General features: G+C 55.2%; 3 protein-coding genes across 3 annotated transcripts; all 3 read right to left on the bottom strand.

Moving 5' to 3' along the window:
* Nucleotides 1–12,157: 12,157 nt before the first annotated feature.
* Nucleotides 12,158–14,363, bottom strand: LOC129736085 (maestro heat-like repeat-containing protein family member 6). The gene is made up of 5 exons (XM_055710323.1): nucleotides 13,801–14,363; nucleotides 13,223–13,324; nucleotides 12,785–12,887; nucleotides 12,502–12,555; nucleotides 12,158–12,246 (listed from the first exon to the last, which is right to left on the bottom strand). Exons 1-5 carry the CDS (start codon nucleotides 13,906–13,908, stop codon nucleotides 12,158–12,160), a joined length of 456 nt encoding a protein of 151 aa, XP_055566298.1. The 5' UTR covers nucleotides 13,909–14,363.
* LOC129736084 (maestro heat-like repeat-containing protein family member 6) lies at nucleotides 13,908–16,958 on the bottom strand. The gene is made up of 8 exons (XM_055710322.1): nucleotides 16,679–16,958; nucleotides 16,405–16,552; nucleotides 16,088–16,266; nucleotides 15,862–15,999; nucleotides 15,560–15,674; nucleotides 15,169–15,306; nucleotides 14,408–14,589; nucleotides 13,908–13,956 (listed from the first exon to the last, which is right to left on the bottom strand). The coding sequence occupies exons 2-8, from the start codon at nucleotides 16,543–16,545 to the stop codon at nucleotides 13,908–13,910; spliced, it is 942 nt and encodes a 313-aa protein (XP_055566297.1). The 5' UTR covers nucleotides 16,546–16,552; nucleotides 16,679–16,958.
* A 576-nt stretch (nucleotides 16,959–17,534) lies between these two features.
* On the bottom strand, nucleotides 17,535–19,780 carry LOC129736083 (uncharacterized). The gene is made up of 4 exons (XM_055710320.1): nucleotides 19,590–19,780; nucleotides 19,213–19,333; nucleotides 18,316–19,089; nucleotides 17,535–18,023 (listed from the first exon to the last, which is right to left on the bottom strand). The coding sequence occupies exons 3-4, from the start codon at nucleotides 18,922–18,924 to the stop codon at nucleotides 17,535–17,537; spliced, it is 1,098 nt and encodes a 365-aa protein (XP_055566295.1). The 5' UTR covers nucleotides 18,925–19,089; nucleotides 19,213–19,333; nucleotides 19,590–19,780.
* Between the last annotated feature and the right edge of the window lie 2,338 nt (nucleotides 19,781–22,118).

Genomic DNA, 22,118 nt, shown 5'->3' with positions numbered 1-22,118 from the left:
TCTTGTTCTTCTGAGCTTTGGGCTTGCTTCGTAGAGCATCATCACCTAAGCCCAAGCTTTGCGCGAATCTGTAATAAAGAAATGCCTGGACTCTGTGCGTTGGTTGGCTCTTGCCCAACGGGCGAAGGCGCACACTTTTTGGATAACAGTGTCAGTGGGGAGAGATAGCTGGGAGGGGGCATAGCCCCTGGCACCTTGTGAGCAGGGCATGTGGGCAGAAAGACTGGCCGGGAGGTAGGGGCACAGCCTCGTAGAAGTGGCCACGCATACCTTTGGTCTGATCCTGAGGAAGCCTCGGATGATGTCCAGGGTATTCTCTTCCTCCATGGGCGCAGCCAAGTCCGAGTGGCAGGAATCTGGCGGGCACAGAGCAGGCAGGGCTGGGGTCAGGCCGTGGGGAAAGCGCGAGCCCTCCGCCCAGCTCCTGGGGATGTCCCCAGCCCCAGCTCAAGGCTGGGACACTGGTGTCCCCTGCGCGCCCCAGGGGTGAGGGTGCGATGCTGGAGGGCAGCACCAGGAGGGGGGCCCGGTGTGCCTGGGTGAAGGATGCACTGGTACCAGGGGCAGGGAGGGTCCCTGCCGCAGGGATGCTGTGGCAGGGCCGGGTCTTTGGCTGCTGCCCCATGGGAGCCTGGCTGCCAGCCTGGCCGGGGGCTGCGAGTCTGGGGCAGGGCAGGGCAGGGTGAGCAGCGTGGGCAGCCCCCTGCCCACGATGCCCTCACACTCACGCGCATGCAGCAGCGGGAACTTGCACAGATTGTTGGGCTTCAGCCGCGAGCTGGGAGCTGGGGCAGCTCTGTCCTTCTCCTGCCAGGACTACCTGGGGTGGCTGGCGGGTATCCCCGACATCCTGCGGCAGGGAGAGAGGAAAGGGGTGAAGGGAAGCCTGCACCACCCGGGGCTGCCCTGCCAGGGGCGGTGGGGCAGAAGTAGCTCTGTTCAGGGGGCTCCTTGCCACCAGCCTGCCCCAGCACCTTCCTCCCAGACACTGTGGGGGCAGCACTGGGTGACACGTCACGTCACAAAGTGCCCCACTGTGACCCTTCCTGATGCCCCAGGGCCCCACTGACCGCTCCTTGCCCCAGGGGGTTGGGACTGACTCCCTCTTCCTCCTTCTCCCTCTATGGGGCTGGGGTTCATCTAGACTGGGGGCATGCCACTTGTCGTAGGGACCCCTCTGTCACCTCGCTCCTGGGGCTGCACCCGCTTGTGGCCAGGCTGAGCTGGGGCTCAGCCCCCACACCGTCAGGCACGCCGAGGCTCTTCTCTCTTCCACCTGGGGCTCGGGACAAGGCCTGCGCGGCTCCCCTTGCTCCAAGGCTGGTGGGCACACAGGGACGACAGACGCCCTCCCGTGCGCTCAGCCGCAGCCGCACAGACTGGCACTGGTGGGGTCACTCGAGTTACCCTGGTCACTGTTGCCATGGTGCAGGGCACTGTTCCATCATCCCTTGTCTGGAACCCGGGCGGGGGCGGGGGGAGTCCCCCTGCTCCTCACCCCAGCCCCACTGGGCCCAGCCCAGGCCTGCTGGGCCAACCTGGCGAGGCGAGCTTTAAAGCGAAGGATGCAGGGGGAGGGCTGCAGTGCGGCAATGCTCGTGCCATCACCTGCGCCTGGGGCCTAGGCCAGGCCAAGCAGAGCAGCGATGTGTGTTCCTTAGCTGCCTCCCGAGATGAGTCCCAGAAGGCCAACCGCCTCCAGGCTGTGCATGGCGGCGGTGGATCCTCTTGCACCCCTCCCGGGAAACCTGTGTGCTCGATCGCCTCTCTGCAGTGCCCATACACCCACACACGCGGCACAGGGAATCACCAGGAAGAATGAAAGATCTGTGTGCGGTCGCAGGGCCATGATCTCATTGCGGTTACGGAGACATGGTGGGATAGCCTCCACGGCTGGGATGCTGTCGTGGGTGGCTGTGTACTTTTTAGAAAAGAGGCCAGCAGGGAGAGGTGGTGGAGTTGCTCTTTGTGTGAGGGAGCAACGGGAAGGTCTCAAGCTCTCCCTTGGGGTGGGTGCAGGACGAGTCAAGAGGTTACGGGTAAAGATGAAGGGGCCCGCCAACACGCGGGATGCCGTTGTAGGTGTTTGCTACGGGCCACCTGATGAGGGAGGGGAAGTCAGTGAGGCCTTCTACAGACAATGGCAGGCAGCCTCACGATGCCAGGCCCTGGTTCTCACGGGGGACTTCAGCCTCCCTGATACCTGCTGGAAAGACAACCCAGCTAGGCTGACACAGTCCAGGAGGTTCCTGCAGAGCACCGACGGTAACTTTTTGACGCAGGTGGTGGAGGAGCCAACGAGGCAAGGTGTGCTCTTAGAGCCTGTCTTTGCAAGCAGAGGGCTGGTTGGGGATGTGAAAGTTGAAGGCAGCCTTGGCCGCAATGACCATGAGATGGCGGAGTTCAGGGTCCTGTGCTGAGGAAGCGAGCCGACAAGTAGGATTGCCGCCCTGGCCTTCAGGAGAGCTAACGCTGGCTTCTTCAAGGACCTCCTTGGAGGAATGCCATGGGTGAGGGCTCCAGAAGGTACTCGCCAGTTCAAGAGAGACAAGGAAGTACTGGAGAGGGGCCAGCAGAGGGCTACAAAGATGGTGAGGGGACTGGAGCATCTCCCTTAGGAGGACAGGCTGAGGGGGCTGGGCCTGTTCAGCCTGCAGGAGAGAAGACTCAGGGGGGATCTGTCACATCCCAGCTATGAGGAGGGAGAGAGCGACTCAGACTCGCAAATGCCCTTGGTGTGGGTTGCGCTGAGGTAACACCCAAGGTCCGTACCTAAACATCAACTTTAATGGAACAAACACCCAGTAAACATTGACCCTTTCACAATTATATCCAACCAAGCTATGTGGCTTTAGGAGAAGCTGGGGTAGGCCTTGTATTACTTTAGGAGAAAAAGCTGAGGCGGCAGGGGCGCGCCATCGGGCAAGACAGCTAGAGAGAGAGGGAGATCACCACTCCTGGATCCAGCGCCGGAGCTGCCAGCAGGGCTGTTGGACAAAGAGTCCCAGAGGCTTCTACGTGTGCCTAGTTGGGAGCCCCAGTCCCTGGGCTCCTGGAGCCTTCTCTCGCCCCAGCTGCAGGAGTGGCTGAGGCCAGGCGGCCAGGGGAAGGGCCACCAGCCCCCGTGCCTGTCACTGCCTCCGGCACCTTCCCTCAGGGCGCTGCCTGGGCTCTGGGCACCGCACCTGGGCCTCGGCCCGACGGGATCTTATCAACGGGACAAGGGGCAACGGGCACAAACGGCCACACAGGTGTTATAGATTTGCTAATAAGTGAAGATTGATTGACTTTATTTGATTGATTATTTGATTTTATAAAATTATTTTATAGAATAGAAAGATAGAGGGATAAGAAATCTATTTTAATGAAACTTAAAGTTGCACAGCAAAAGCTGCTATGAGATCCTCTGTACATCCCGTACCAGGGCTAGAAGAATGGGCTACAACCACTGTTAAAACTTTGGTAATAACTTCAGGGTTTGAAAGGTTTCTTTGTATTTGACCAGTCTTCTGTAGGTAGAAGGTGTATTGAAGTGTCAGAATATGAGATGAATGGAAACCGAGGAGAGTCGACTGGAACAGCTTGTGCTTACCTGCCAAGAAACCGTGAACTTTAGTAAAAGGTAATTCCGGCAGGGGGAGATCACGACCACCGACTCATATACCACCTACCCAAATCGTACCCCAGAGCCATTTCTAGACCTTTCTAAGCTCTACTGCGCAGAATCGGATATAGGAGGAGAATATGTTAATGCTTTGCGGGAAATATCATGGTTATGCATGAATACTTAATGAATATGTATGAATAAGTTCTATATATGGTGTCTAATTTTGAGACTTGGTGTGCGTTGATCGTGAGAGGACTCGCTCACGCACCCGGCCGTCAATAAAGAAGTGTCTGCTTATCTACATCACATTGGTGTCGATAAGTTCTTCATTCCGAGATTTCGGTAACAGTTTTGGCGACCCAGATGGGACCTCGCTGAAGGAGACCGGAGTAGTCAGGGACCTGATCGGTTCCAGCCGGCACCGAGGATTTCTCAGGGATACCCATTGATCCCCGATCCATAAGGCTCTTTGCGAGGTTCCCTGGATTTTTGGTAAGACACTTCTTTTTCTAATTGTAGTTAGTGGGTTAGCGTCCCAGTAAAGTAAGTGCACTAGAGGAAGTGGGTAGGAGTCCCACTATAATAAGTGTATGGTAAGGAGTGGGTTAGAGTCCCACCGGTGGGTTTGAGTCCCACTGAGTAAGTCTGCCTGTCAGACGCGGTGAAAGCTGCGCAGGGTAGGACTAGGAGTCTGCCCGTAAGACATAAGCGAAAGCTATTGCAGGGTTGGACAAAAGTGGAAACAAGAGAACCTATATGCTATAGTGTTCTCTAATGTAGTGCCTCTAACAAGAAGTTAGAAGGGTTTTGTGGGTTTTTTTTTGATACGGAATGTTTTCTTGTGTTTGTGTATTGAGGTGAAAATTAAGAAGTGTATAATATTGTGTTTTATGTCTTTGTTTAAAGTAACTGTGGGAAAGTGTGAGTGTGGCTGTAAGGGTGAGACGTGCAATTGAGCACAAAAGCGAGTGTGGAGAGTGGATCCGCGGATCAGAGTGACAGAGTTGAATAATTGTGTATTGTACTGTGAGTGATTATACCAGGGCATCTAAGTTAACTCGCTTGTTTAAAAGTAAAAGCATGGGTAATCTTGCTGTAAATGACAAAATCCCGAAAAATTCTTTGTTGGGATGTTTATTGGCACATTGGGGAAATTTACATGATGATCTGCAAAAGAGCCAGATGATTGAGTATTGTAATAATTTGAGTATTGTAATAATTGGTGGCCTTTGTACATATTGGATGATCAGGAAAAGTGGCCCATGAATGGGACACTGAATTATAACGCTATTCTGCAGTTAATGCTGTATTGTAAAAGAGAAGGGAAATGGAATCAAATGCCAAATGTGGATTTGTTCTTGTACTTAAGACAAAGAAAGGATTGGCAGGATGAATGTAAGCTAACTATTAGAGATAATTTGGTAATGGCTATAACTTCTGATAATAAGAAAGTGGGGAAAAAAATGCTGTTCAAATTGTGAGATTGGGAGTGGATACAGGAGCGACATTTTTTTTTATTAAATACCTGTAAAGGAAAAATTGGAACAAAACCAGGCCATTCCTGCAACCCCTGGATTTGAAATTTGGAAATAAGATAATTACACATGAATTTTTGTATGTGCCAGAATGTCCGATACCCTTCTTAGGAAGAGACTTGTTATCCAAATTAAATGCACAAAGTGTTTTTGACGAAGGAGAACTTTTCTTGAAAATACCTGAGTCAAAACCGGGAGAAATCCTGATGATACAAGAAAAAGTAAAGGAACAAGAAATTCCACCGGAGGTGGATTTGGCAGCGATCCCTACTGTATGGGAAACAAATATTCCTGGTAAATCGAAACTAGCAGAACCTGTTAAAATAGATTGGAAGGAAGGCGCAGGAACAGTGAGAATTAAACAAGATCCAATCAAATCAGAAGTGAGACAGGAATTGAAGAAATTGATTGATACATTTTTGGAGTATAAAATTTTGGAAGAATGTGAATCTGAGTATAATACTCCTATTTTACCAGTCAGAAACCCTCGGGTGAATATAGGCTGGTGCAAGACTTGAGAGCAGTAAACTAAATAGTTCAGGATATTTATCCTGTAGTAGCAAACCCTTATACACTGTTAACAGCATTAAGGGAGACTTATCAGTGGTTTACAGTGCTTGATTTAAAAGATGCTTTCTACTGTATACCTTTGGAAAAGGAAAGTAGAAAACTGTTTGCTTTTGAATGGGAAAATCCTCAAACCGGGCGAAGGATGCAGCTGACACGGACTAGATTACCCCAAGGATTTAAAAACAGTCCAACTATTTTTGGAAATCAGTTAGCAAAGGAACTTGAAATCTGGAAACAGGATAAATCAAGACCTGGGCATTTACTCTTACCATATGTGGGTGACATACTGATTGCTACAGAAGAAAGATTTACTTGTATACAGGTGACTATTGACCTCTTTAATTTCCTGGGACTAAATGGGTACAAGGTATCCAGGAAGAAAGCCCAAACAGCCTACCAGACTGTGATATATCTGGGCTTTGAGATTTCAAAAGGACAGCGACAATTAGGAAAAGATCGCAAAGAAGCTATTTGTGGTATACCTGAGCCGAGAAATATTCCTGAACTCAGAGCATTTTTGGGAATGACTGGGTGGTGTCATCTTTGGATTATGAACTATGGGCTAATAGCTAAACCGCTGTATGAGGCCCAAAAGAATTCTCCCTTTGTATGGGGCCCACCACAGCAAAGGCTTTTGTAGAGTTAAAACGTGCCTTAATGTCTGCACCTGCTTTGGGACTTTTGGATTTAACCAAAGATTTTCAGTTGTTTGTTCACGAAAGGCAGCACCTTGCACTGGGAGTGTTAACCCAGAAGATAGGAAGCTGGAAATGGCCAGTCGGATATTTCTCTAAACAACTGGACACAGTGAGTAAAGGGTGGCCAAACTGCCTTCGAGCAGTGACAGCAACAGTGATGCTCATGCAAGAAGCTCGGAAATTGACTTTGGGAAGAACAATAACAGTCTATGTCCCACACATGGTGATAACTGTTTTAGAACAAAAGGGGGGACACTGGCTGTCTCCGAGCCAAATGATGAAGTACCAGGTAGTACTGACTGAACAAGATGATGTGATTTTAAAGACAACTAACCTGGTAAATCCTGCAGTGTTTTTAAGTTCCATACAGGAAGAAGGACAACTGGAACATGACTGCTTGGCTACCCTCGAGTATGTTTACTCCAGTCGCGAAGACTTGAAGGATGTACCATTGGAGCGATCAGACTGGGAATTGTATGCTGATGGAAGCAGCTTTATGGGACAAGGAGTCCGATACGCTGGATATGCGGTAACAACAGAGACTACAGTTATAGAAGCAGGAGCATTGGCGAGTACTACATCAGCCCAGAAAGCGGAACGTATTGTCTTGATTCAAGCCCTAGAATTAAGTAAAGACAAGAAAGTAAATATCTGGACAGATTCAAAATATGCCTTTGGGGTAGTGCATGTCCATGGGGCTTTGTGGAAAGAAAGAGGGCTATTGTCCTCTCAAGGATCAAACATTAAGCATCAAAAGGAAATTATACAATTATTGCAAGCAGTTCAAAAGCCAGATCAAGTAGCAATCATGCACTGTAAGGCACATCACATTGGGAATACAAAAATAATAGCTGGGAATAATTTAGCTGATAAAACAGAAAAAAAAAAGAAAAAAAAAGGTAGCAAAGAAACAAGCATTGCAAATGGCAAGAATTCCTTCTCAAACAGTAACCCTTCCTAGGGAAAAACAGAGATTCAGAGGAAGATGACAAATTGGGTCAGTTATTAAACGCTAAGAAAAACTTAGCTGGGTGGTGGATAACTCCTAATGGACAGGTAGTAATTCCACCTCTTGTGATGAGAGAGATAATTCAAACGAGGCATCAAGAATGTCACTGGGGGGCAGAAACCTTAGTAACACCTTTACGAAAGCAGGTAAGATCAGTTAAGATGTTGGGAATAGCTAAAATGGTAACTGCAAAGTGTGAAGTATGTTTGAAAAATAATCCAGTGATTAAGAAAAAGGTTCAAATGGGTAGACTGAAATCTGGTACAGAACCTGGAGATTATTGGCAAGTAGATTTTTCAGAGTTACCTAGACAAAATGGGTACCGGTACATCCTGGTAAGGGTTGATACTTTTACAGGATGGCCAGAAGCCCTTCCCTGTCGCAGCACACAAGCAAAAAGAGGTTGTGAAGTGGTTGTTACAAGAAATAATTCCGAGATTTGGAGTTCCTATTGGAATTTCCTCTGACAGAGGTCCACCCTTTGTTGCTGAAGTAGTCCAAAGTGTTAGCAAAGTATTGGGTAGTAATTGGGATTTGCATGCGTCTTGGAGACCACAATCTAGTGGAAAAGTGGAGAGGAGGAAGCAAACTTTGAAACGACAAATAAGTAAAATTTGTCAAGAAACCAGTCTAAAGTGGCCTCAGGCACTTTCATTTGCATTATTATGAGTCAGGGTACAGCCAAAGAGTGGAACCTCGGTCAGTCTTTATGAATTATTATATGGAAAACCATATGAGTCTCTAGAGCCAAATCTAAACATACATGTAAAAGGAAAACAAGATGCCCATAACTATTTGCTTTTTCTAAGGAAAACTTTGGCTGCGATTTGGAGTGCAGTAATTTGGAATAGACCTTTACCCCTGGAAAATTCAGTGCATGATTTCCAACCAGGAGACTATGTCTATGTGAAGACCTGGACCTCCGAACCTTTGCAGGAGCGCTGGAGAGGACCTTTCCAGATACTGTTAACCACTTTTACAGCTATCAAGATAGCAGAATCAGATGCTTGGATACACTATACTCGAGTGAAGAAAGCACCTACTCCATGGAAGATTGTCACTCGTGACCCAGAGACTTGAAAATTGACACTGAAACATGTCTAATTTTTATATTGGATTTTATTTTGGTCGGTAGTGTTGGTGGCATCATGGGCTGGCTTGGTGGACAGGAACAAAAGACAAGTAGAAACAGAACAAGTGATTGAAATTCCCAAACAAATGGCTGAGGAAAATTTGATGGTAGGATTGACTAAAGAATTTGCCAATTTACAAAATGTCACGCAGATCACTGCCTGTTTGCCAATACCGAGGGCAGTAGGTGAATCTATTCCATGGGGAATGTTAACCATGAATCTGACCAATCTGGAATGTAAAAATGAGACCACCTATTGTGAACAAAGGCCAGTAACTCAATGGTATGAACAAGTAAAGGTTATCAGAAAACAGTGGAAGTCGCCAGGGAAAGAAACAGATTGTAAAAAACTATTGAATTATGATTTTATAACAGGATCCCGACCTAGTGCCATAGCTTGAGTTCTCTTTCCTGGGGGTCCAAATCCCCAGTTAGGATGGTGTTCTTATGATGAACAACTTGAAACCAATGTGAGCAGAAGTGTCATGAAATGGAAGTGTAACAAAACGGGCCAAGGTGCCCACTTAGTAGAACAATGGGACTCTATACGGTCTATGTCCATATTTTCCCATTTTCAGTATATGGCAAGAACTTCTTGGTGTTTGACCTGGGATGGAAAAGTTTTTTCAGTATTACCCTGGGTCAATGATAGGTCAACTTCATCGGGAGAAGGAAAATAAAATAGTGCCATGGTGGAAATGTGAAAAAGTGTATGATTGCAGTAATGCAGACTTAGTAATCCAAAGAATTCCTCCGTTGGCCGCTGCTTTGAAATAGGGTTGTTTCTGTCGAGGTCTTAAGAATATTTTCAATTTAACCGGCACTTTTACAGTTAGAAAAGGAACTTTGTTTAGTTGCAGAAAAACTACTATTCGAAGTCCAGGACATTTAGTTTGGGCATTAAGTGATGGAACCTGGACATCACATTTACCATTAGAAGGTAAGGTGAAAGAAATTACTTTAGGCATGCCAACATTGTGTCCAGTTTGCAAGAAATCACCCTTTAGAGGATCTTTAGAGAATTTAGAATTGAAACGAATAAAGAGATCTGAGATAAATGATGATATTTGGAATGAACCATCTACAGGAGTGAAAATTGGCTGGGCACTTGAATCACTTTTAAATCCTATAGCTTCATATAGAAACAGAGCATGGCTCTATCAGTTAACTGGTCAAGTGGAAAAATTAGCAAACGTTACCAAAAAGGGGTTTAAGGAATTGAATATACAATTACAGGCGACCTCCAGAATGACTTTACAAAATAGAATGGCATTAGATATGCTCCTACTTAAAGAACACGGAGTATGTGGATATCTCAAGGATAAGCTGGACCACTGTTGTATCCACATTTCAAATGTCACACAAGATGTGGAGCATGATTTGGATTTATTAGATAAAATTGAAAAAGAAACAGAATCAATTCAAGAAGATATGTCAGAAGACTGGTTGGGGAAAATTTTTAACAAACTGGGATGGAATTTGAGCTCTTGGATACAATCCATAATCAAAACTTTGTTTCTGTTACTAATTGTAATTCTGATGATCGTGCTAGTATATGCAAGTTTGAAGAAACAGTTTACCAACAGAATTTCAGTCAATCGTATGAGAGAAGTACCAACTATTCCATCAAGACATAGTCCACCACCAAAATATGTTGAAACAAATGATATGTAAATAATGTGAAAGTACTGAAAAATGATTTTCAACACTTTCAAAGGGGGGAAATGTTATAGATTTGCTAATAAGTGAAGATTGATTGACTTTATTTGATTGATTATTTGATTTTATAAAATTATTTTATAGAATAGAAAGATAGAAGGATAAGAAATCTATTTTAATGAAACTTATAGTTGCACAGCAAAAGCTGCTATGAGATCCTCTGTACATCCCGTACCAGGGCTAGAAGAATGGGCTACAACCACTGTTAAAACTTTGGTAATAACTTCAGGGTTTGAAAGGTTTCTTTGTATTTGACCAGTCTTCTGTAGGTAGAAGGTGTATTGAAGTGTCAGAATATGAGATGAATGGAAACTGGGGGAGAGTCGACTGGAACAGCTTGTGCTTACCTGCCAAGAAACCGTGAACTTTAGTAAAAGGTAATTCCGGCAGGGGGAGATCACGACCACCGACTCATATACCACCTACCCAAATCGTACCCCAGAGCCATTTCTAGACCTTTCTAAGCTCTACTGCGCAGAATCGGATATAGGAGGAGAATATGTTAACGCTTTGCGGGAAATATCATGGCTATGCATGAATACTTAATGAATATGTATGAATAAGTTCTATATATGGCGTCTAATTTTGAGACTTGGTGTGCGTTGATCGTGAGAGGACTCGCTCACGCACCCGGCCGTCAATAAAGAAGTGTCTGCTTATCTACATCACATTGGTGTCGATAAGTTCTTCATTCCGAGATTTCGGTAACACAGGGAGCTCCTTCCATTCCGAGCAGGAGGAGATGGGCTTTGCTGTGGGGGTGTCACGGCCTGGAGTGGGCTGCCCCGGGGCTGGGCAGTCTCTGGAGGCTCTCAAACCCCGCCTGGCCGTGACCCTGAGCGGCCGGCTCCTGGGGGAGCTGCTTTCGCAGGGCCTTGGGCTGGATGGCCTCCAGAGGTCCCTGCCAGCCCTGGCCAGTCTGATTCTGCCGCTCTGTGCGGAGGCGCGGGGCCGGCCCGCGGTGCTGAGGGGCGGTGGGGCCGCAGGGGCAGCGGGGTCGGGAAGGCGGTGGCGTGGGCTCTGAGGGGCCGGTGTGCGGGACAGCCGGGAGCGGGCAGCCCGGCGGGCAGCGGGAGCGCCGTTCGGCCGGCCTCTGTGCCGCCACAGGCTCACCGCCCCGGCCATAGGTGGCCAAAGACTGTTGCCGTGCATGCCCGGGGCATCGTGGAGGGGCTGCTGGCTGCCCGCAGGTGGTCTCCCCTTTGGAGACTGGTCAAAGGCTTGGGCTTTGTTTGTTGGGCTTTGTTGATGGCTCAACAGAGGGCTTGGTTTTGCAGTGTGCCCTCTTACTGCTGCTCTCGTGACGTGCTGGGCAGCAGTGGCTGCAGGGCAGGTGGGGACAAGCGGCACGGGCAGGAGGCAGAGCTGCCCATCCTGCTGGGGACATGGAGGGGCCTGTGCTGCTGGAGCCAGAGCATCGGCGGCTTGGTAACCCCTGGGCTCGGCCACGTCAGCCCCAGGCAGTGCAGGCTGCTCAGACAGTGGGTGGCAGAAAAAGTCATTTATTCCGGCAGCGTGGCCCTGGAGAGGGGAAGGAAGGCATTGCTTTCAAGTTCTGCTTCGGCTCCACCTTGGGCTTCTCCCCTCTGCTTCACAGCCCAGTGGAGCAGCTGGCACTTTATGGCAAAGGCAAAGCATGAGGGCACGTCTTTGCCCTGGACCACTGGAAAGAGCAGTTGTCCTGCCGCTCTCCAGAGGACGCCAGCTCCTCTGGGGCTGAGGTGTCTTCTTCCCTGTTAGCCTTCAGGAAGAGAAGCCTGCAGAGCATCCTCGGGCTGGGGCTGCTGCTTCGTCTCTGCCTGAGCAGAGCCCTCGCTGGGGGTCGAGTGCCACCTCCCCCATGTCCTTGGCAGCCATAAGCGCAGTAATCATAGGTTAAACCACCCCTTACAGCCTTCGTCGTCCAAGGATGAGGAATGTCTGAGTTGCCAGGGAGGAGACCAGGGGGCTGGTGTCTTTCATTGCACCTTTAAGGACTGTGGGGACAAAGCAGCAGAGGTGAGGTGACAGCCCTGTGTCCCCTCCAGGCAGGGCACACTGCACCCTGTGATTGCCAGGGCCAGGAGGCAGCCAGGGGACAGGTGGCTCGGCTGGAAGCTGCTTCTCAGGAATAGCCCCCTGCAGAAACACCCCGTCCCCCCTAGGCACGCTGGGAGCAGATCCCCCCTTGCCCAGGTTACTGGGGGGAGCTCCGTGCTAGCTCCTTCCTCCTCCCCACTGCCCTCGCTCACCATGTCGGATGTACTCCAGGAACCACTGCTCACGCACGCACCGCCCAACGAGCCCTGGAGCAACACAGTGTGTCAAGGATGCTGCTGCCGCTCAGAGACCCTTGCAGCCAGCCCACCTGGCTGCACGGTCCCCCCGGGAGGGCTGACCCCGGAGTGCAGCATCAGGGAGGGGATGGATGAGCCTCCTGCCAGCCCCACCTGTGCAGGCAGGGGCAGGAGGGGGTGAAGGGGTGCCCCATAGGTCCTGTGCTGGGACACAGGGACCCTGGGAGTCATGGCTCACCGATGAACCTGACAGCCTCCCATCGCAGGGGCTCCTGCGAGCTGTGCAGGTAATGCAGGCTCTGGTGCAGGTAGGCCATGGCCCTGCTCCTCTTCTTGGCCAGCTGGAGAGAGGAGAAGGGTGCAGGGTCGGCGCAGAGCTGCCCCCGCGTTTGGCCATCCCTCCACCCAGGGCCATCCCCCTTCCCCCCAGCAGGACATCCCCAGCTCCCCACTGTGTGGCACCGGGGTTCAGAGGGAGCATCAGGCTCCCAGGGATGCAGGGGTGCCATCCTAGTGGCAGGGTCCCCTTGGGGACCCCAGGGGCAAAGGCAATGCGGAGCAGAGCCTGCTCCAGGAGGGTGTGTGCAGCCAAGGGGGCACAGCCCTCCACCCCCCCGCAGGGCACAGGGCAGGGCTGGCCCGGGGAAGATCCCAGGGGTGTTGGGGCTCTGCTTACCAGGCACTCGCTGATCCTCCATGCCTGCCCGGTCGCAGCCATGTGCACCAGCTGCCTCCACTTCAGGAACAGGCCAGCACTGCGGAGGGCTTCCTGGGAGGCCTGGTGAGCAACAGAGATGCCACCACCACCATCGAGGGTGCAGGACCCTGTGTCCTCCCTCTTGGCGGGGCTCAGAACCTCTTCTACCCCATGCCAGCAAGACGCTCCAGCTGGGAATTGGTGCTGTCACCATGTTCAGCACCCCGGGGAAGAGAAGGACAATCACCCTCTCTGACTGGAAGGCCGTCAGGGCTTCAGTGCTTTGGCCCTGGGGGCCCCAGGCTGTTGTGGAGCTGTAGCTCAGTCTCTGGGGCTGCAGGACCCATGCCAGGGGCTGTGCGGAGGGAGCTGGGTGGGAAAGGGACCCACCTCTCCGTCCACCTGGGCAGCAGCAGGAGAAGGGCAGCAGTGGGCAGGGAGGGGGGCTCTGCCTGGCCCTAGGGACTCAGCAAGCTAGACCTCCCAGTGGCACACATTTGAAGGGTCCAGTGTCAGCATTGCCGGGCCCAAAGGACCGGTCAGGCTAAGAATCCCACCTTGGCCACACTTTTGTTCTGATCGTGCAGGTGCAAGAGCAGTGGCAGCAGGCTGCTCCACACCTTCTTCTTCATCTTCTTCTTTTCAGCGCCCACCACGAGCCACATCAAGCTTTGGAAGAGGTGGATGGATTGCTCCCGCACAGTGTCCAAATGCTGGGGAAGGAGGGGAGGAGGACCTCAGCCCCAAGCGCAAGCCCATGGCAAGCGAGGGGCTGACGTGGAGGTGAACTTCCCCCAGATGGCTGCAGGCAGCCCTGCTCCATAAGGGAGTGCATGAGCCGTGGCATGCAGAATGTCTGTGCAGAGGGGCTGGGGGCCGGAGAGGGAGACCCTGTGGAGGACTGGGGGATGCTGCCAGGGCAGGGTGCACATTGGTGTTGCTCAGCACACCGGCTGCTGTCCTGCCACCCCCGTCCGCCCTGCGGCAAGGAGGCCGAGCCAGGGTGAGTCCACGCTGGGGGTTTGGGGTGCAGCACGGAGTCACCGAGGGCAGCGACAGTGCCTGGGGGCTGCAGGGCAAAGCATCCTCCTGCAGAGCATGGGGGCTGCGGTGGGAGACGCGAGCGAGGTGCTGAATGAGGGGAGCATGGGGCTCTCCGCCAGCCTTACATTGTCAAAGAGTGGCTGGAGCTTGTCAGCCAGCGCCGGGGCAATGAGGCTGGGCAACTTCCCCGCCGGAAGCTGGAGCATGTTGTCAAGCACAGAGAGGGCCACAGCGCTGCCGTCGCTGTCATCAGCCTGCAGCCGCTCCATGACGTACGGCAGCAGGGCAAGGGTTTTCCATACCTGTGTGAGACACGCCACCTCATTTTTGTGAAGCAGCAAGTGACCGCAGGGCTGAAAACCCTCCCCATGAGCACTGGCCTCCCCGCTGGCTTCTCAGCAGGCAGCATGGGTTAGGAGGGCAAGCGCCTGGCAGACAGGGCTCCCTGGCACGGCCATGGGAAGAGCAGGGTGTGCAGGGGGAGGACAGACAGCTCTGGCTCCTTGCCAGACCCTCGGCTGCCCCCTTTTGCAGCAGACCCCCTGAGCAGCCTGGTGGGTGACCAGCGCTGCTTGGAAAGCTGCGCGAGCCGCCAGCAGGCCCTGCGTTTCATCCCGGGGCTCATCACCCCACGGCCACGCTCTGCAGACCCCACACTCGGGCACGTGGCTCTGCTGCCATCATCCCTGCTGGGACGTGCTGTTCCCCTCGGCACTGCTGCCTCTCCCCTTGCCATGGGGCAGTGGGCCAGGGACGCGGGAGAGCTGGCTGCAGCTGGCTCAGCTCCCCATGCCCAGAAAAGCCCAAGCCGCCGCGTTACCTACCACCCACAGCTCTGCCATGGGCTGTTGTCCTGGCTGCCCCAGCTGCCCCCTACTCACTGTGTCAGGCCTCTCGGTGAGCCTGAGGATGGCCCTGAGCACCAGGGTGGGCATCCCCAGGCACTGGCTCTGCAGATACGTGGGGAAGATTGCCAGGGCACAGTCCAGCTCTTCACTGAGGCCAATGCAGCCCACCATCTGAAACACACGCAACGGGAGCTGGAGAGGTGCAGCGCTGGCTCCAGCCGTCAGCTCAGGCAGGGCAAGGCCAAGCCTGAATGGAGGCAGCAGGGACTGCGGAGAGCCCCCGTGCCCCACACCACACTGGTTGCTCGCCTTGCTCCTCCGTGGTACCAGCCAGAGCCCACCTGCTGCCCCAGCTGCCGCTGCAGCAGCGGGCATGGGAGAACTGAGCATCGGAGGGAGCTTGGAGCAGTGCCATCAGGCTCACCTCAACAAAGAAGACCATGGCGACCATCTCCCAGGAGGGGTTCTCCACATAGAGGAGCTCTGCCAGATGGCGGAAGATGGTGGAGCGCAGGGATCTTGGGGTCTTCATCATCTCCCTGGAAGGGGGAAGGAAGCACTGTCAGGCCTGAGCCAGGCGGGCACATCTCTGGGGTTCGCACCAGTGTGGTCATCACTGGACTGCAGCACTTTCTGCAAGCAGTGGGGACCCCCTGCCATCAGCCCCAAGGGAGGGGGTGGGGTGGGGTGCACAGTCCCCCAGGAGTGTGGAGAAGGGGCTCTCACCTGGCCACGATGCGCACTCCCATGAGGTGGGTCTGGGCACTGAGCAGCATGTCCCAGCCACCCTGCGCCTCGATGGCCAGCATGTGGCTCTCAAGGCCCATCCTGCAGAGCAGCACCGTCATGGCCCGCACCACAGACCTGCACGAGGAGAAATGCTCAGCTCCCACCGGGACCCCTGGCTTGGCTCCAGGTGGCTGGCAGGGACGAGCGGACAGGGATGGCGCACCTGATAGGAGCAATCAGACCCTGTTGGTGGCCCTTCCAGAAGATTTGCACCTCCTTTGGCGCCAGCTCTGTGGTGAATGACACTTGGAAAAGCAGTGCCAGGAAAAGCCGGGGGAAAATGGCTTCCGCGTCCCGTGGGCAGCTGGACTGCAGGAGGATCTTGCTTATGGTCCTGGCTGCCTGCAGAAGACACCAGACACGGATATCTCCCTGACCCCTGGGGAGGCCAAGGCTTGGGGCGGGCATGGAAGGGAAGGGGTGGCCCCAGAGAGCTGAGAGCAGCCCCGGAGGTCAGTGAGGCCTCATCCAGCAACTCACAGCCAGGGAGAGGATGCGCGGGTTGTCCTTGGTAGAGGCGGAGGTCTTGTGCAGCGACTGGTTCATCATCACGTTGATGAGCTCCTGCAGCACCTTCTTCGCAGCCTGGGGCTCAAAGAGCATCACCGTCCACATGGTCATGGCGACACTGTGGAGAACCAGGGCTCTGTCAGTGGGGACACCCAGGAGTAAGGCCGGCCTGAAGTCCCTTGGGAGGGTCTTGGGGCCCCTCTGCCAGTGTGAGAGCAGCCCTAAAGTCTGGTGAGCCCCGTACTAGGTGCATGTTGGGGAGCACTGCAGCAGGCCGGCCACCACCTCGCTGGGGTGTTTGTCTGCCAGCACGCGCAGGGCCCTGTCCAGGCTGTTGACGGCTACCAGCGTCCTGATGGAGGGCAGGTTTGTGTAGATGGCGCGCACGATCTTCAAGACCTGGAGAGGAGACACAGGAGGGAGTGGGGATGTCAGTCGGGTGAGCGCGGCTGTTTCCCCAGCTCCCACTGGGAGCTGCTTCTGTTCCCGTTGTGGTATGCCAGCTGGAGATGGTGTCAGCGCTGGCCAGGTGCAGAGCCGGGGGAGGAACGGTGCCCCAGGGGCTGGAGCATCAGCTGTGCCACCCCTGGGCGACTCACCTGCCCCGGCTGGAAGGCAGGGCCCAGCACAAGGACATCCACCATGTGGGCAGCCACACGGATGCTGTAGGTGCCTGGGTCTCTCATGTTCTTGATGGCTAGGAGGATGATGTCTGCCCGGTCAGAGGGACGGAGGTATTTCGTGAACTTCTGTGGCATGAAGGAGAGGAAGGGAGATTTGTCACCTAGAGCATCCCCCAGAGCATCTTGGCTGTGCAGGGAGTGGGACGCAGAGCCAGGCTGCACTGGGCAGATGGACGGTGGGGGTCAGGGTGCCATGGGGAACCAGAGCTCACTGGAGGCCTTTGCCTCGCCCCTGCTCAGGATCGGCGCAAGCCCCCGCTATCGCCATGCATCGGGTGTCCCTTCGCTCATGCTGATCCCGCCAGCCAGGAGCTGAAGGCCCTTCTTACCGAGAAGATTTCTCTGGCACTGCTGGTTTGCAAAAGCTGCTGGGGCTGCCTCGCTTGCCAGACCTCCTGGTGCTCCAGCTGCCCTCTGTCATGCGGCCAGCGCTGCCTGCCTGGGGAGGAGAAAACCCGGGGTGCTGAGAGAGAGGGTGCAGAGCTGGAGGTGCAGTCTGAGTGCTGGGCAGAAAAGGCACTGGCAAAGGACTGGGACGCCCTGACAGGTCTGTGGAGCAGATACGCAGGGAGGGTCCAGGGCTATTGTGAGCAGGGCTGAGAGGAAATGGCTCTTCAGACTGCAGGCAGGCAGGCAGGTTGTATGCGGCTTTCTCTGGCCAAGGAGGGTGGCCACTGGCTGCCCATGCTGGGGGGGACCAAGCCCGACACGGCCTCTCTTACTTCTCTGCTGCAGGATGAAGGTGTGCAGGTGATGGAGAGCGACTGCAGCCTCGTGGCGGGTCCTCTCATGCTTGCAGGTGCAGCAGAGAATGAGGTGCCCCACCAGCAGCCCCAGTATGGCAAACTGATGACTCTTGGAGCACTGGTGTCTGAGGACTATAGTTTGTGCAAAGCAGGAGCAGACCTGGGGGAAGAGAGGCAGTGCAGGCACAAGGTGAGGCCGGTCACAAGGTGAGCCCCAGCTGCTCCCAGAGCAGCCGGGCACCAGGCCGGAGCAGGGAAGCCAAGTTCCTGCCTGTGCCTGCGGCAGCCCTGCCCGGCCCTGCCCTGGGAGAGAGCGTGGATAGGGCAGGGACAGGGCAAAGACTCCTGCTCCCAGCCTCCTGCTGACTGGGTGCCCAACTTCCCCAGGAGGTGCCAGGGCTCCGGGCTGCAGGGACAGGGCAGTGGGACTGCCCAGACCAGGAGCTCGGTACCTGTGGCATGGAGCAGGTGGTGGTGAATTTGATCAGCGTGGCAATCCGCGCCACGGCCCTCTCCTGCACTGCTTCCCTCTGGGACCTGGTGAAGGGCAGCAGGACCTGGGAGGAGAAAAGCTGCTGGTGTGCCAGGGAGGTGGCATGGCGCAGCACGGCAGAGGCAGGCTTGCTCCGGGGCAATGCCTGGGATGGGGCATGTGTCCTTCTTGCCTCTCGCAGCAACCTGCTGCGGCCAGGCAGGTCGCCGCATCCCGCTCCTGCTGCTGCCTCTGCTGCCTTCCACTCCTTCCCCCTCAAACAACGTCCCTCCACCCCCCACCCAGGGACCCCAAGGCTCTGTGGTGACCAGCTCCCTGGGGAAGGGTGGTGGGGGCTCTGGGATATGTGCCGTGGTAAAGCTGGAGGGGGAAAGCCCCAGGGCTGGGCTCCCCTTGCCAAGCCAGACAGGCAGGTCTGTCTGGGCGGGAGTGTTGGGCAGGATGGGCAGCAAGCACGGCTGCAGAGGTGGGGTGAGCTGTGGCAGGAGAAGGGGCTCTGGCAGCAGCCAGGAGGCAAGGGGCTAGTGGGAGGGGCATGGCGGGGAAGGAGGGGCATTGCCTGCCCCATTCCTTGCACCAGGCGCTGGGTGGGTCACCGCTGGAGCCGGGGGTCACTGCCCATAGGGACCCTGTGCCAAGGCCAGACCTGCAAGATGTTCTGCAGCTCCAGGATGCCAAGCGTGCCAGCACTGCATACCAGCGCCTGCAGCATGCTGTCCATCACGGCCATGGTCTGCGAGGGAGACAGAATCTTGGGGGCAGCCCTGGAAGCCAGGGAGGGACGGCCATGGCCCTGCGGTGCCCAGGAAGGGACCCTGGGGCAGGGGATCTCCCCGTGGTTCACCCTGTGGCATACCTTGGAGTAGAGGGAAGCCTCGGGGTCCTGGGTGTCCTCCTGTGGGTGCTGGTAGAAGATGCTGCAGAAGCAGGCTTGGAGGAGGCTGCTTGTCTTCTCCTCCAGAAGCAGTCCCACTCTGCTGCAGGGACAAAGGGGTGCTCTTGGGGCCCAGCCAGGGAGAGGCAGACTCTGGGGCTGGAGACCTGGCTCGGCTCCCACGCCGCAGGGGTCATGTCAAGCCCCACGCTACTGACACTCAAGTTGAGGGGGAAAACCCTGTACCGCCCCCTGCCCCTCCCTCTCAGACCCAGCACTGGGGATGCCCCCCATATGGGACGAGTGCTGTCGGGGCCACCTGGCACCGAGGAGGCCAAGCTGGGGGCCGGGGCAGGTACCTCATGGAGGTGATGGCCAACATGGCTTGCTGCCGCACCGTGGTGCCCAGGTCGTCAGTGGGCTCCTGTTGCAGCAGCACCTGGGGAGCACAGCAGGGTGAGTCACGTCAGGATGGGGCAGTCTCCTTCACCCAGCAAGAGCCTGCGGGGCTGGCAGAGCCCCGGCTGCCCCCATCCTGGCACCCCCTCCCAACCCAGCACTCAGTGGTCCCAGGCCCCGTGGTGGCAAGTTCTGTGCCCATCACGGAGCCACAGGCTGGCCAAGGGACCTGCAAACATCATTGGGTCCAACCCCCAGCTCCAGTCGGGCCACGCCAGTGGCTTTAGAACATCTCCAAGGAGAGAACCCTGGAGCAGCGCTCCTTCGCACCCCCCTACCCGGCCAAGCCCTCTCCTGCCCCTGTGCCACTGCCCACTGCCCCTGGGCCTGCCTCTTGAGGCCTGACTGCTTGTCCCCTCACCTGGATGATGTCCACCACCTCGCACTGAAAGTCGTTAAGCTCGTCCCACACGCTGGAGTCCATGCTGGCGGTGTCGCAGACGGTGCAGATGGAGGCCAGAAACTTCAGCTTCTGGTCTGCTTGCTGCCAGCCGAGGAGGGGACAGAGGGACAGACAGCGCTGATGTCTAGCTATGCATTCGATCCCCATTATCACATTGTAGTCAACATGAAGTGATTCACTTCTGCTCGGGAAGTTAGGGTCGCCATACGTCTGTAACTTTGTCCTAATGACAAGTGCCCTTGAAGGAGAACTCCAAGCCTGATAAGGGGAACACCTCACCCCAGGAGGTGCCAACAGCCCGTTACTTGCAACAAAGGCAAGAAGCCAGCGGAACGAGACTGTAACTAGGGGCAAGGTAAAGGCAGCGGGGGGGGGGGGGGGGGACGCAACCACCGACTCCATTCAGGACTAAAGGACTCACCCTCACCCCTCCCTCAGACATGCAGTAAATGAAAAACACACTGTAACTTGAAATCAAAGCGAGAGATATATAGACCAACGGAAAGCTACCGCGCGTACTAATTACCAATAGCATCTTTTAGGCAGAGTTTGGAAAATACGTATGTATAACTAGACTGCATAAATGTTAATCTTGTTCTTCTGAGCTTTGGGCTTGCTTCGTAGAGCATCATCACCTAAGCCCAAGCTTTGCGCGAATCTGTAATAAAGAAATGCCTGGACTCTGTGCGTTGGTTGGCTCTTGCCCAACGGGCGAAGGCGCACACTTTTTGGATAACAGTGTCAGTGGGGAGAGATAGCTGGGAGGGGGCATAGCCCCTGGCACCTTGTGAGCAGGGCATGTGGGCAGAAAGACTGGCCGGGAGGTAGGGGCACAGCCTCGTAGAAGTGGCCACGCATACCTTTGGTCTGATCCTGAGGAAGCCTCGGATGATGTCCAGGGTATTCTCTTCCTCCATGGGCGCAGCCAAGTCCGAGTGGCAGGAATCTGGCGGGCACAGAGCAGGCAGGGCTGGGGTCAGGCCGTGGGGAAAGCGCGAGCCCTCCGCCCAGCTCCTGGGGATGTCCCCAGCCCCAGCTCAAGGCTGGGACACTGGTGTCCCCTGCGCGCCCCAGGGGTGAGGGTGCGATGCTGGAGGGCAGCACCAGGAGGGGGCCCGGTGTGCCTGGGTGAAGGATGCACTGGTACCAGGGGCAGGGAGGGTCCCTGCCCCAGGGATGCTGTGGCAGGGCCGGGTCTTTGGCTGCTGCCCCATGGGAGCCTGGCTGCCAGCCTGGCCGGGGGCTGCGAGTCTGGGGCAGGGCAGGGCAGGGTGAGCAGCGTGGGCAGCCCCCTGCCCACGCTGCCCTCACACTCACGCGCATGCAGCAGCGGGAACGTGCACAGATTGTTGGGCTTCAGCCGCGAGCTGGGAGCTGGGGCAGCTCTGTCCTTCTCCTGCCAGGACTACCTGGGGTGGCTGGCGGGTATCCCCGACATCCTGCGGCAGGGAGAGAGGAAAGGGGTGAAGGGAAGCCTGCACCACCCGGGGCTGCCCTGCCAGGGGCGGTGGGGCAGAAGTAGCTCTGTTCAGGGGGCTCCTTGCCACCAGCCTGCCCCAGCACCTTCCTCCCAGACACTGTGGGGGCAGCACTGGGTGACACGGCACGTCACAAAGTGCCCCACTGTGACCCTTCCTGATGCCCCAGGGCCCCACTGACCGCTCCTTGCCCCAGGGGGTTGGGACTGACTCCCTCTTCCTCCTTCTCCCTCTATGGGGCTGGGGTTCATCTAGACTGGGGGCATGCCACTTGTCGTAGGGACCCCTCTGTCACCTCGCTCCTGGGGCTGCACCCGCTTGTGGCCAGGCTGAGCTGGGGCTCAGCCCCCACACCGTCAGGCACGCCGAGGCTCTTCTCTCTTCCACCTGGGGCTCGGGACAAGGCCTGCGCGGCTCCCCTTGCTCCAAGGCTGGTGGGCACACAGGGACGACAGACGCCCTCCCGTGCGCTCAGCCGCAGCCGCACAGACTGGCACTGGTGGGGTCACTCGAGTTACCCTGGTCACTGTTGCCATGGTGCAGGGCAC

This window comes from Falco cherrug, chromosome 4, assembly GCF_023634085.1.
Source record: "Falco cherrug isolate bFalChe1 chromosome 4, bFalChe1.pri, whole genome shotgun sequence".
NCBI classification, from domain to species: domain Eukaryota; kingdom Metazoa; phylum Chordata; class Aves; order Falconiformes; family Falconidae; genus Falco; species Falco cherrug.
Note: the sequence above shows the minus strand (reverse complement) of the source record. Positions and strands in the feature narration are given on the sequence as shown.

What these genes read in the sequence shown, in the direction of transcription:
- LOC129736084 (XM_055710322.1), bottom strand. Translation starts at nt 16,545, where the DNA reads ATGACCATGTGGACGGTGATGCTCTTTGAGCCCCAGGCTGCGAAGAAG. An exon ending in CGCGCATCCTCTCCCTGGCT is followed by an intron (nt 16,267 to 16,404) that starts GTGAGTTGCTGG and finishes TGTCTTCTGCAG; the next exon opens with GCAGCCAGGACCATAAGCAA. An exon ending in CCACTCTTTGACAATGTAAG is followed by an intron (nt 13,957 to 14,407) that starts GCTGGCGGAGAG and finishes CTCCTTCCCCAG; the next exon opens with CATTTGGACACTGTGCGGGA.
- LOC129736085 (XM_055710323.1), bottom strand. Translation starts at nt 13,908, where the DNA reads ATGTGGCTCGTGGTGGGCGCTGAAAAGAAGAAGATGAAGAAGAAGGTG. An exon ending in GGAGGATCAGCGAGTGCCTG is followed by an intron (nt 12,888 to 13,222) that starts GTAAGCAGAGCC and finishes TCCTCTCTCCAG; the next exon opens with CTGGCCAAGAAGAGGAGCAG. An exon ending in GGAGGCTGTCAGGTTCATCG is followed by an intron (nt 12,556 to 12,784) that starts GTGAGCCATGAC and finishes GTGTTGCTCCAG; the next exon opens with GGCTCGTTGGGCGGTGCGTG.
- LOC129736083 (XM_055710320.1), bottom strand. Translation starts at nt 18,924, where the DNA reads ATGGGGCAGGCAATGCCCCTCCTTCCCCGCCATGCCCCTCCCACTAGC. An exon ending in CCACCTGCTCCATGCCACAG is followed by an intron (nt 18,024 to 18,315) that starts GTACCGAGCTCC and finishes CTCTTCCCCCAG; the next exon opens with GTCTGCTCCTGCTTTGCACA.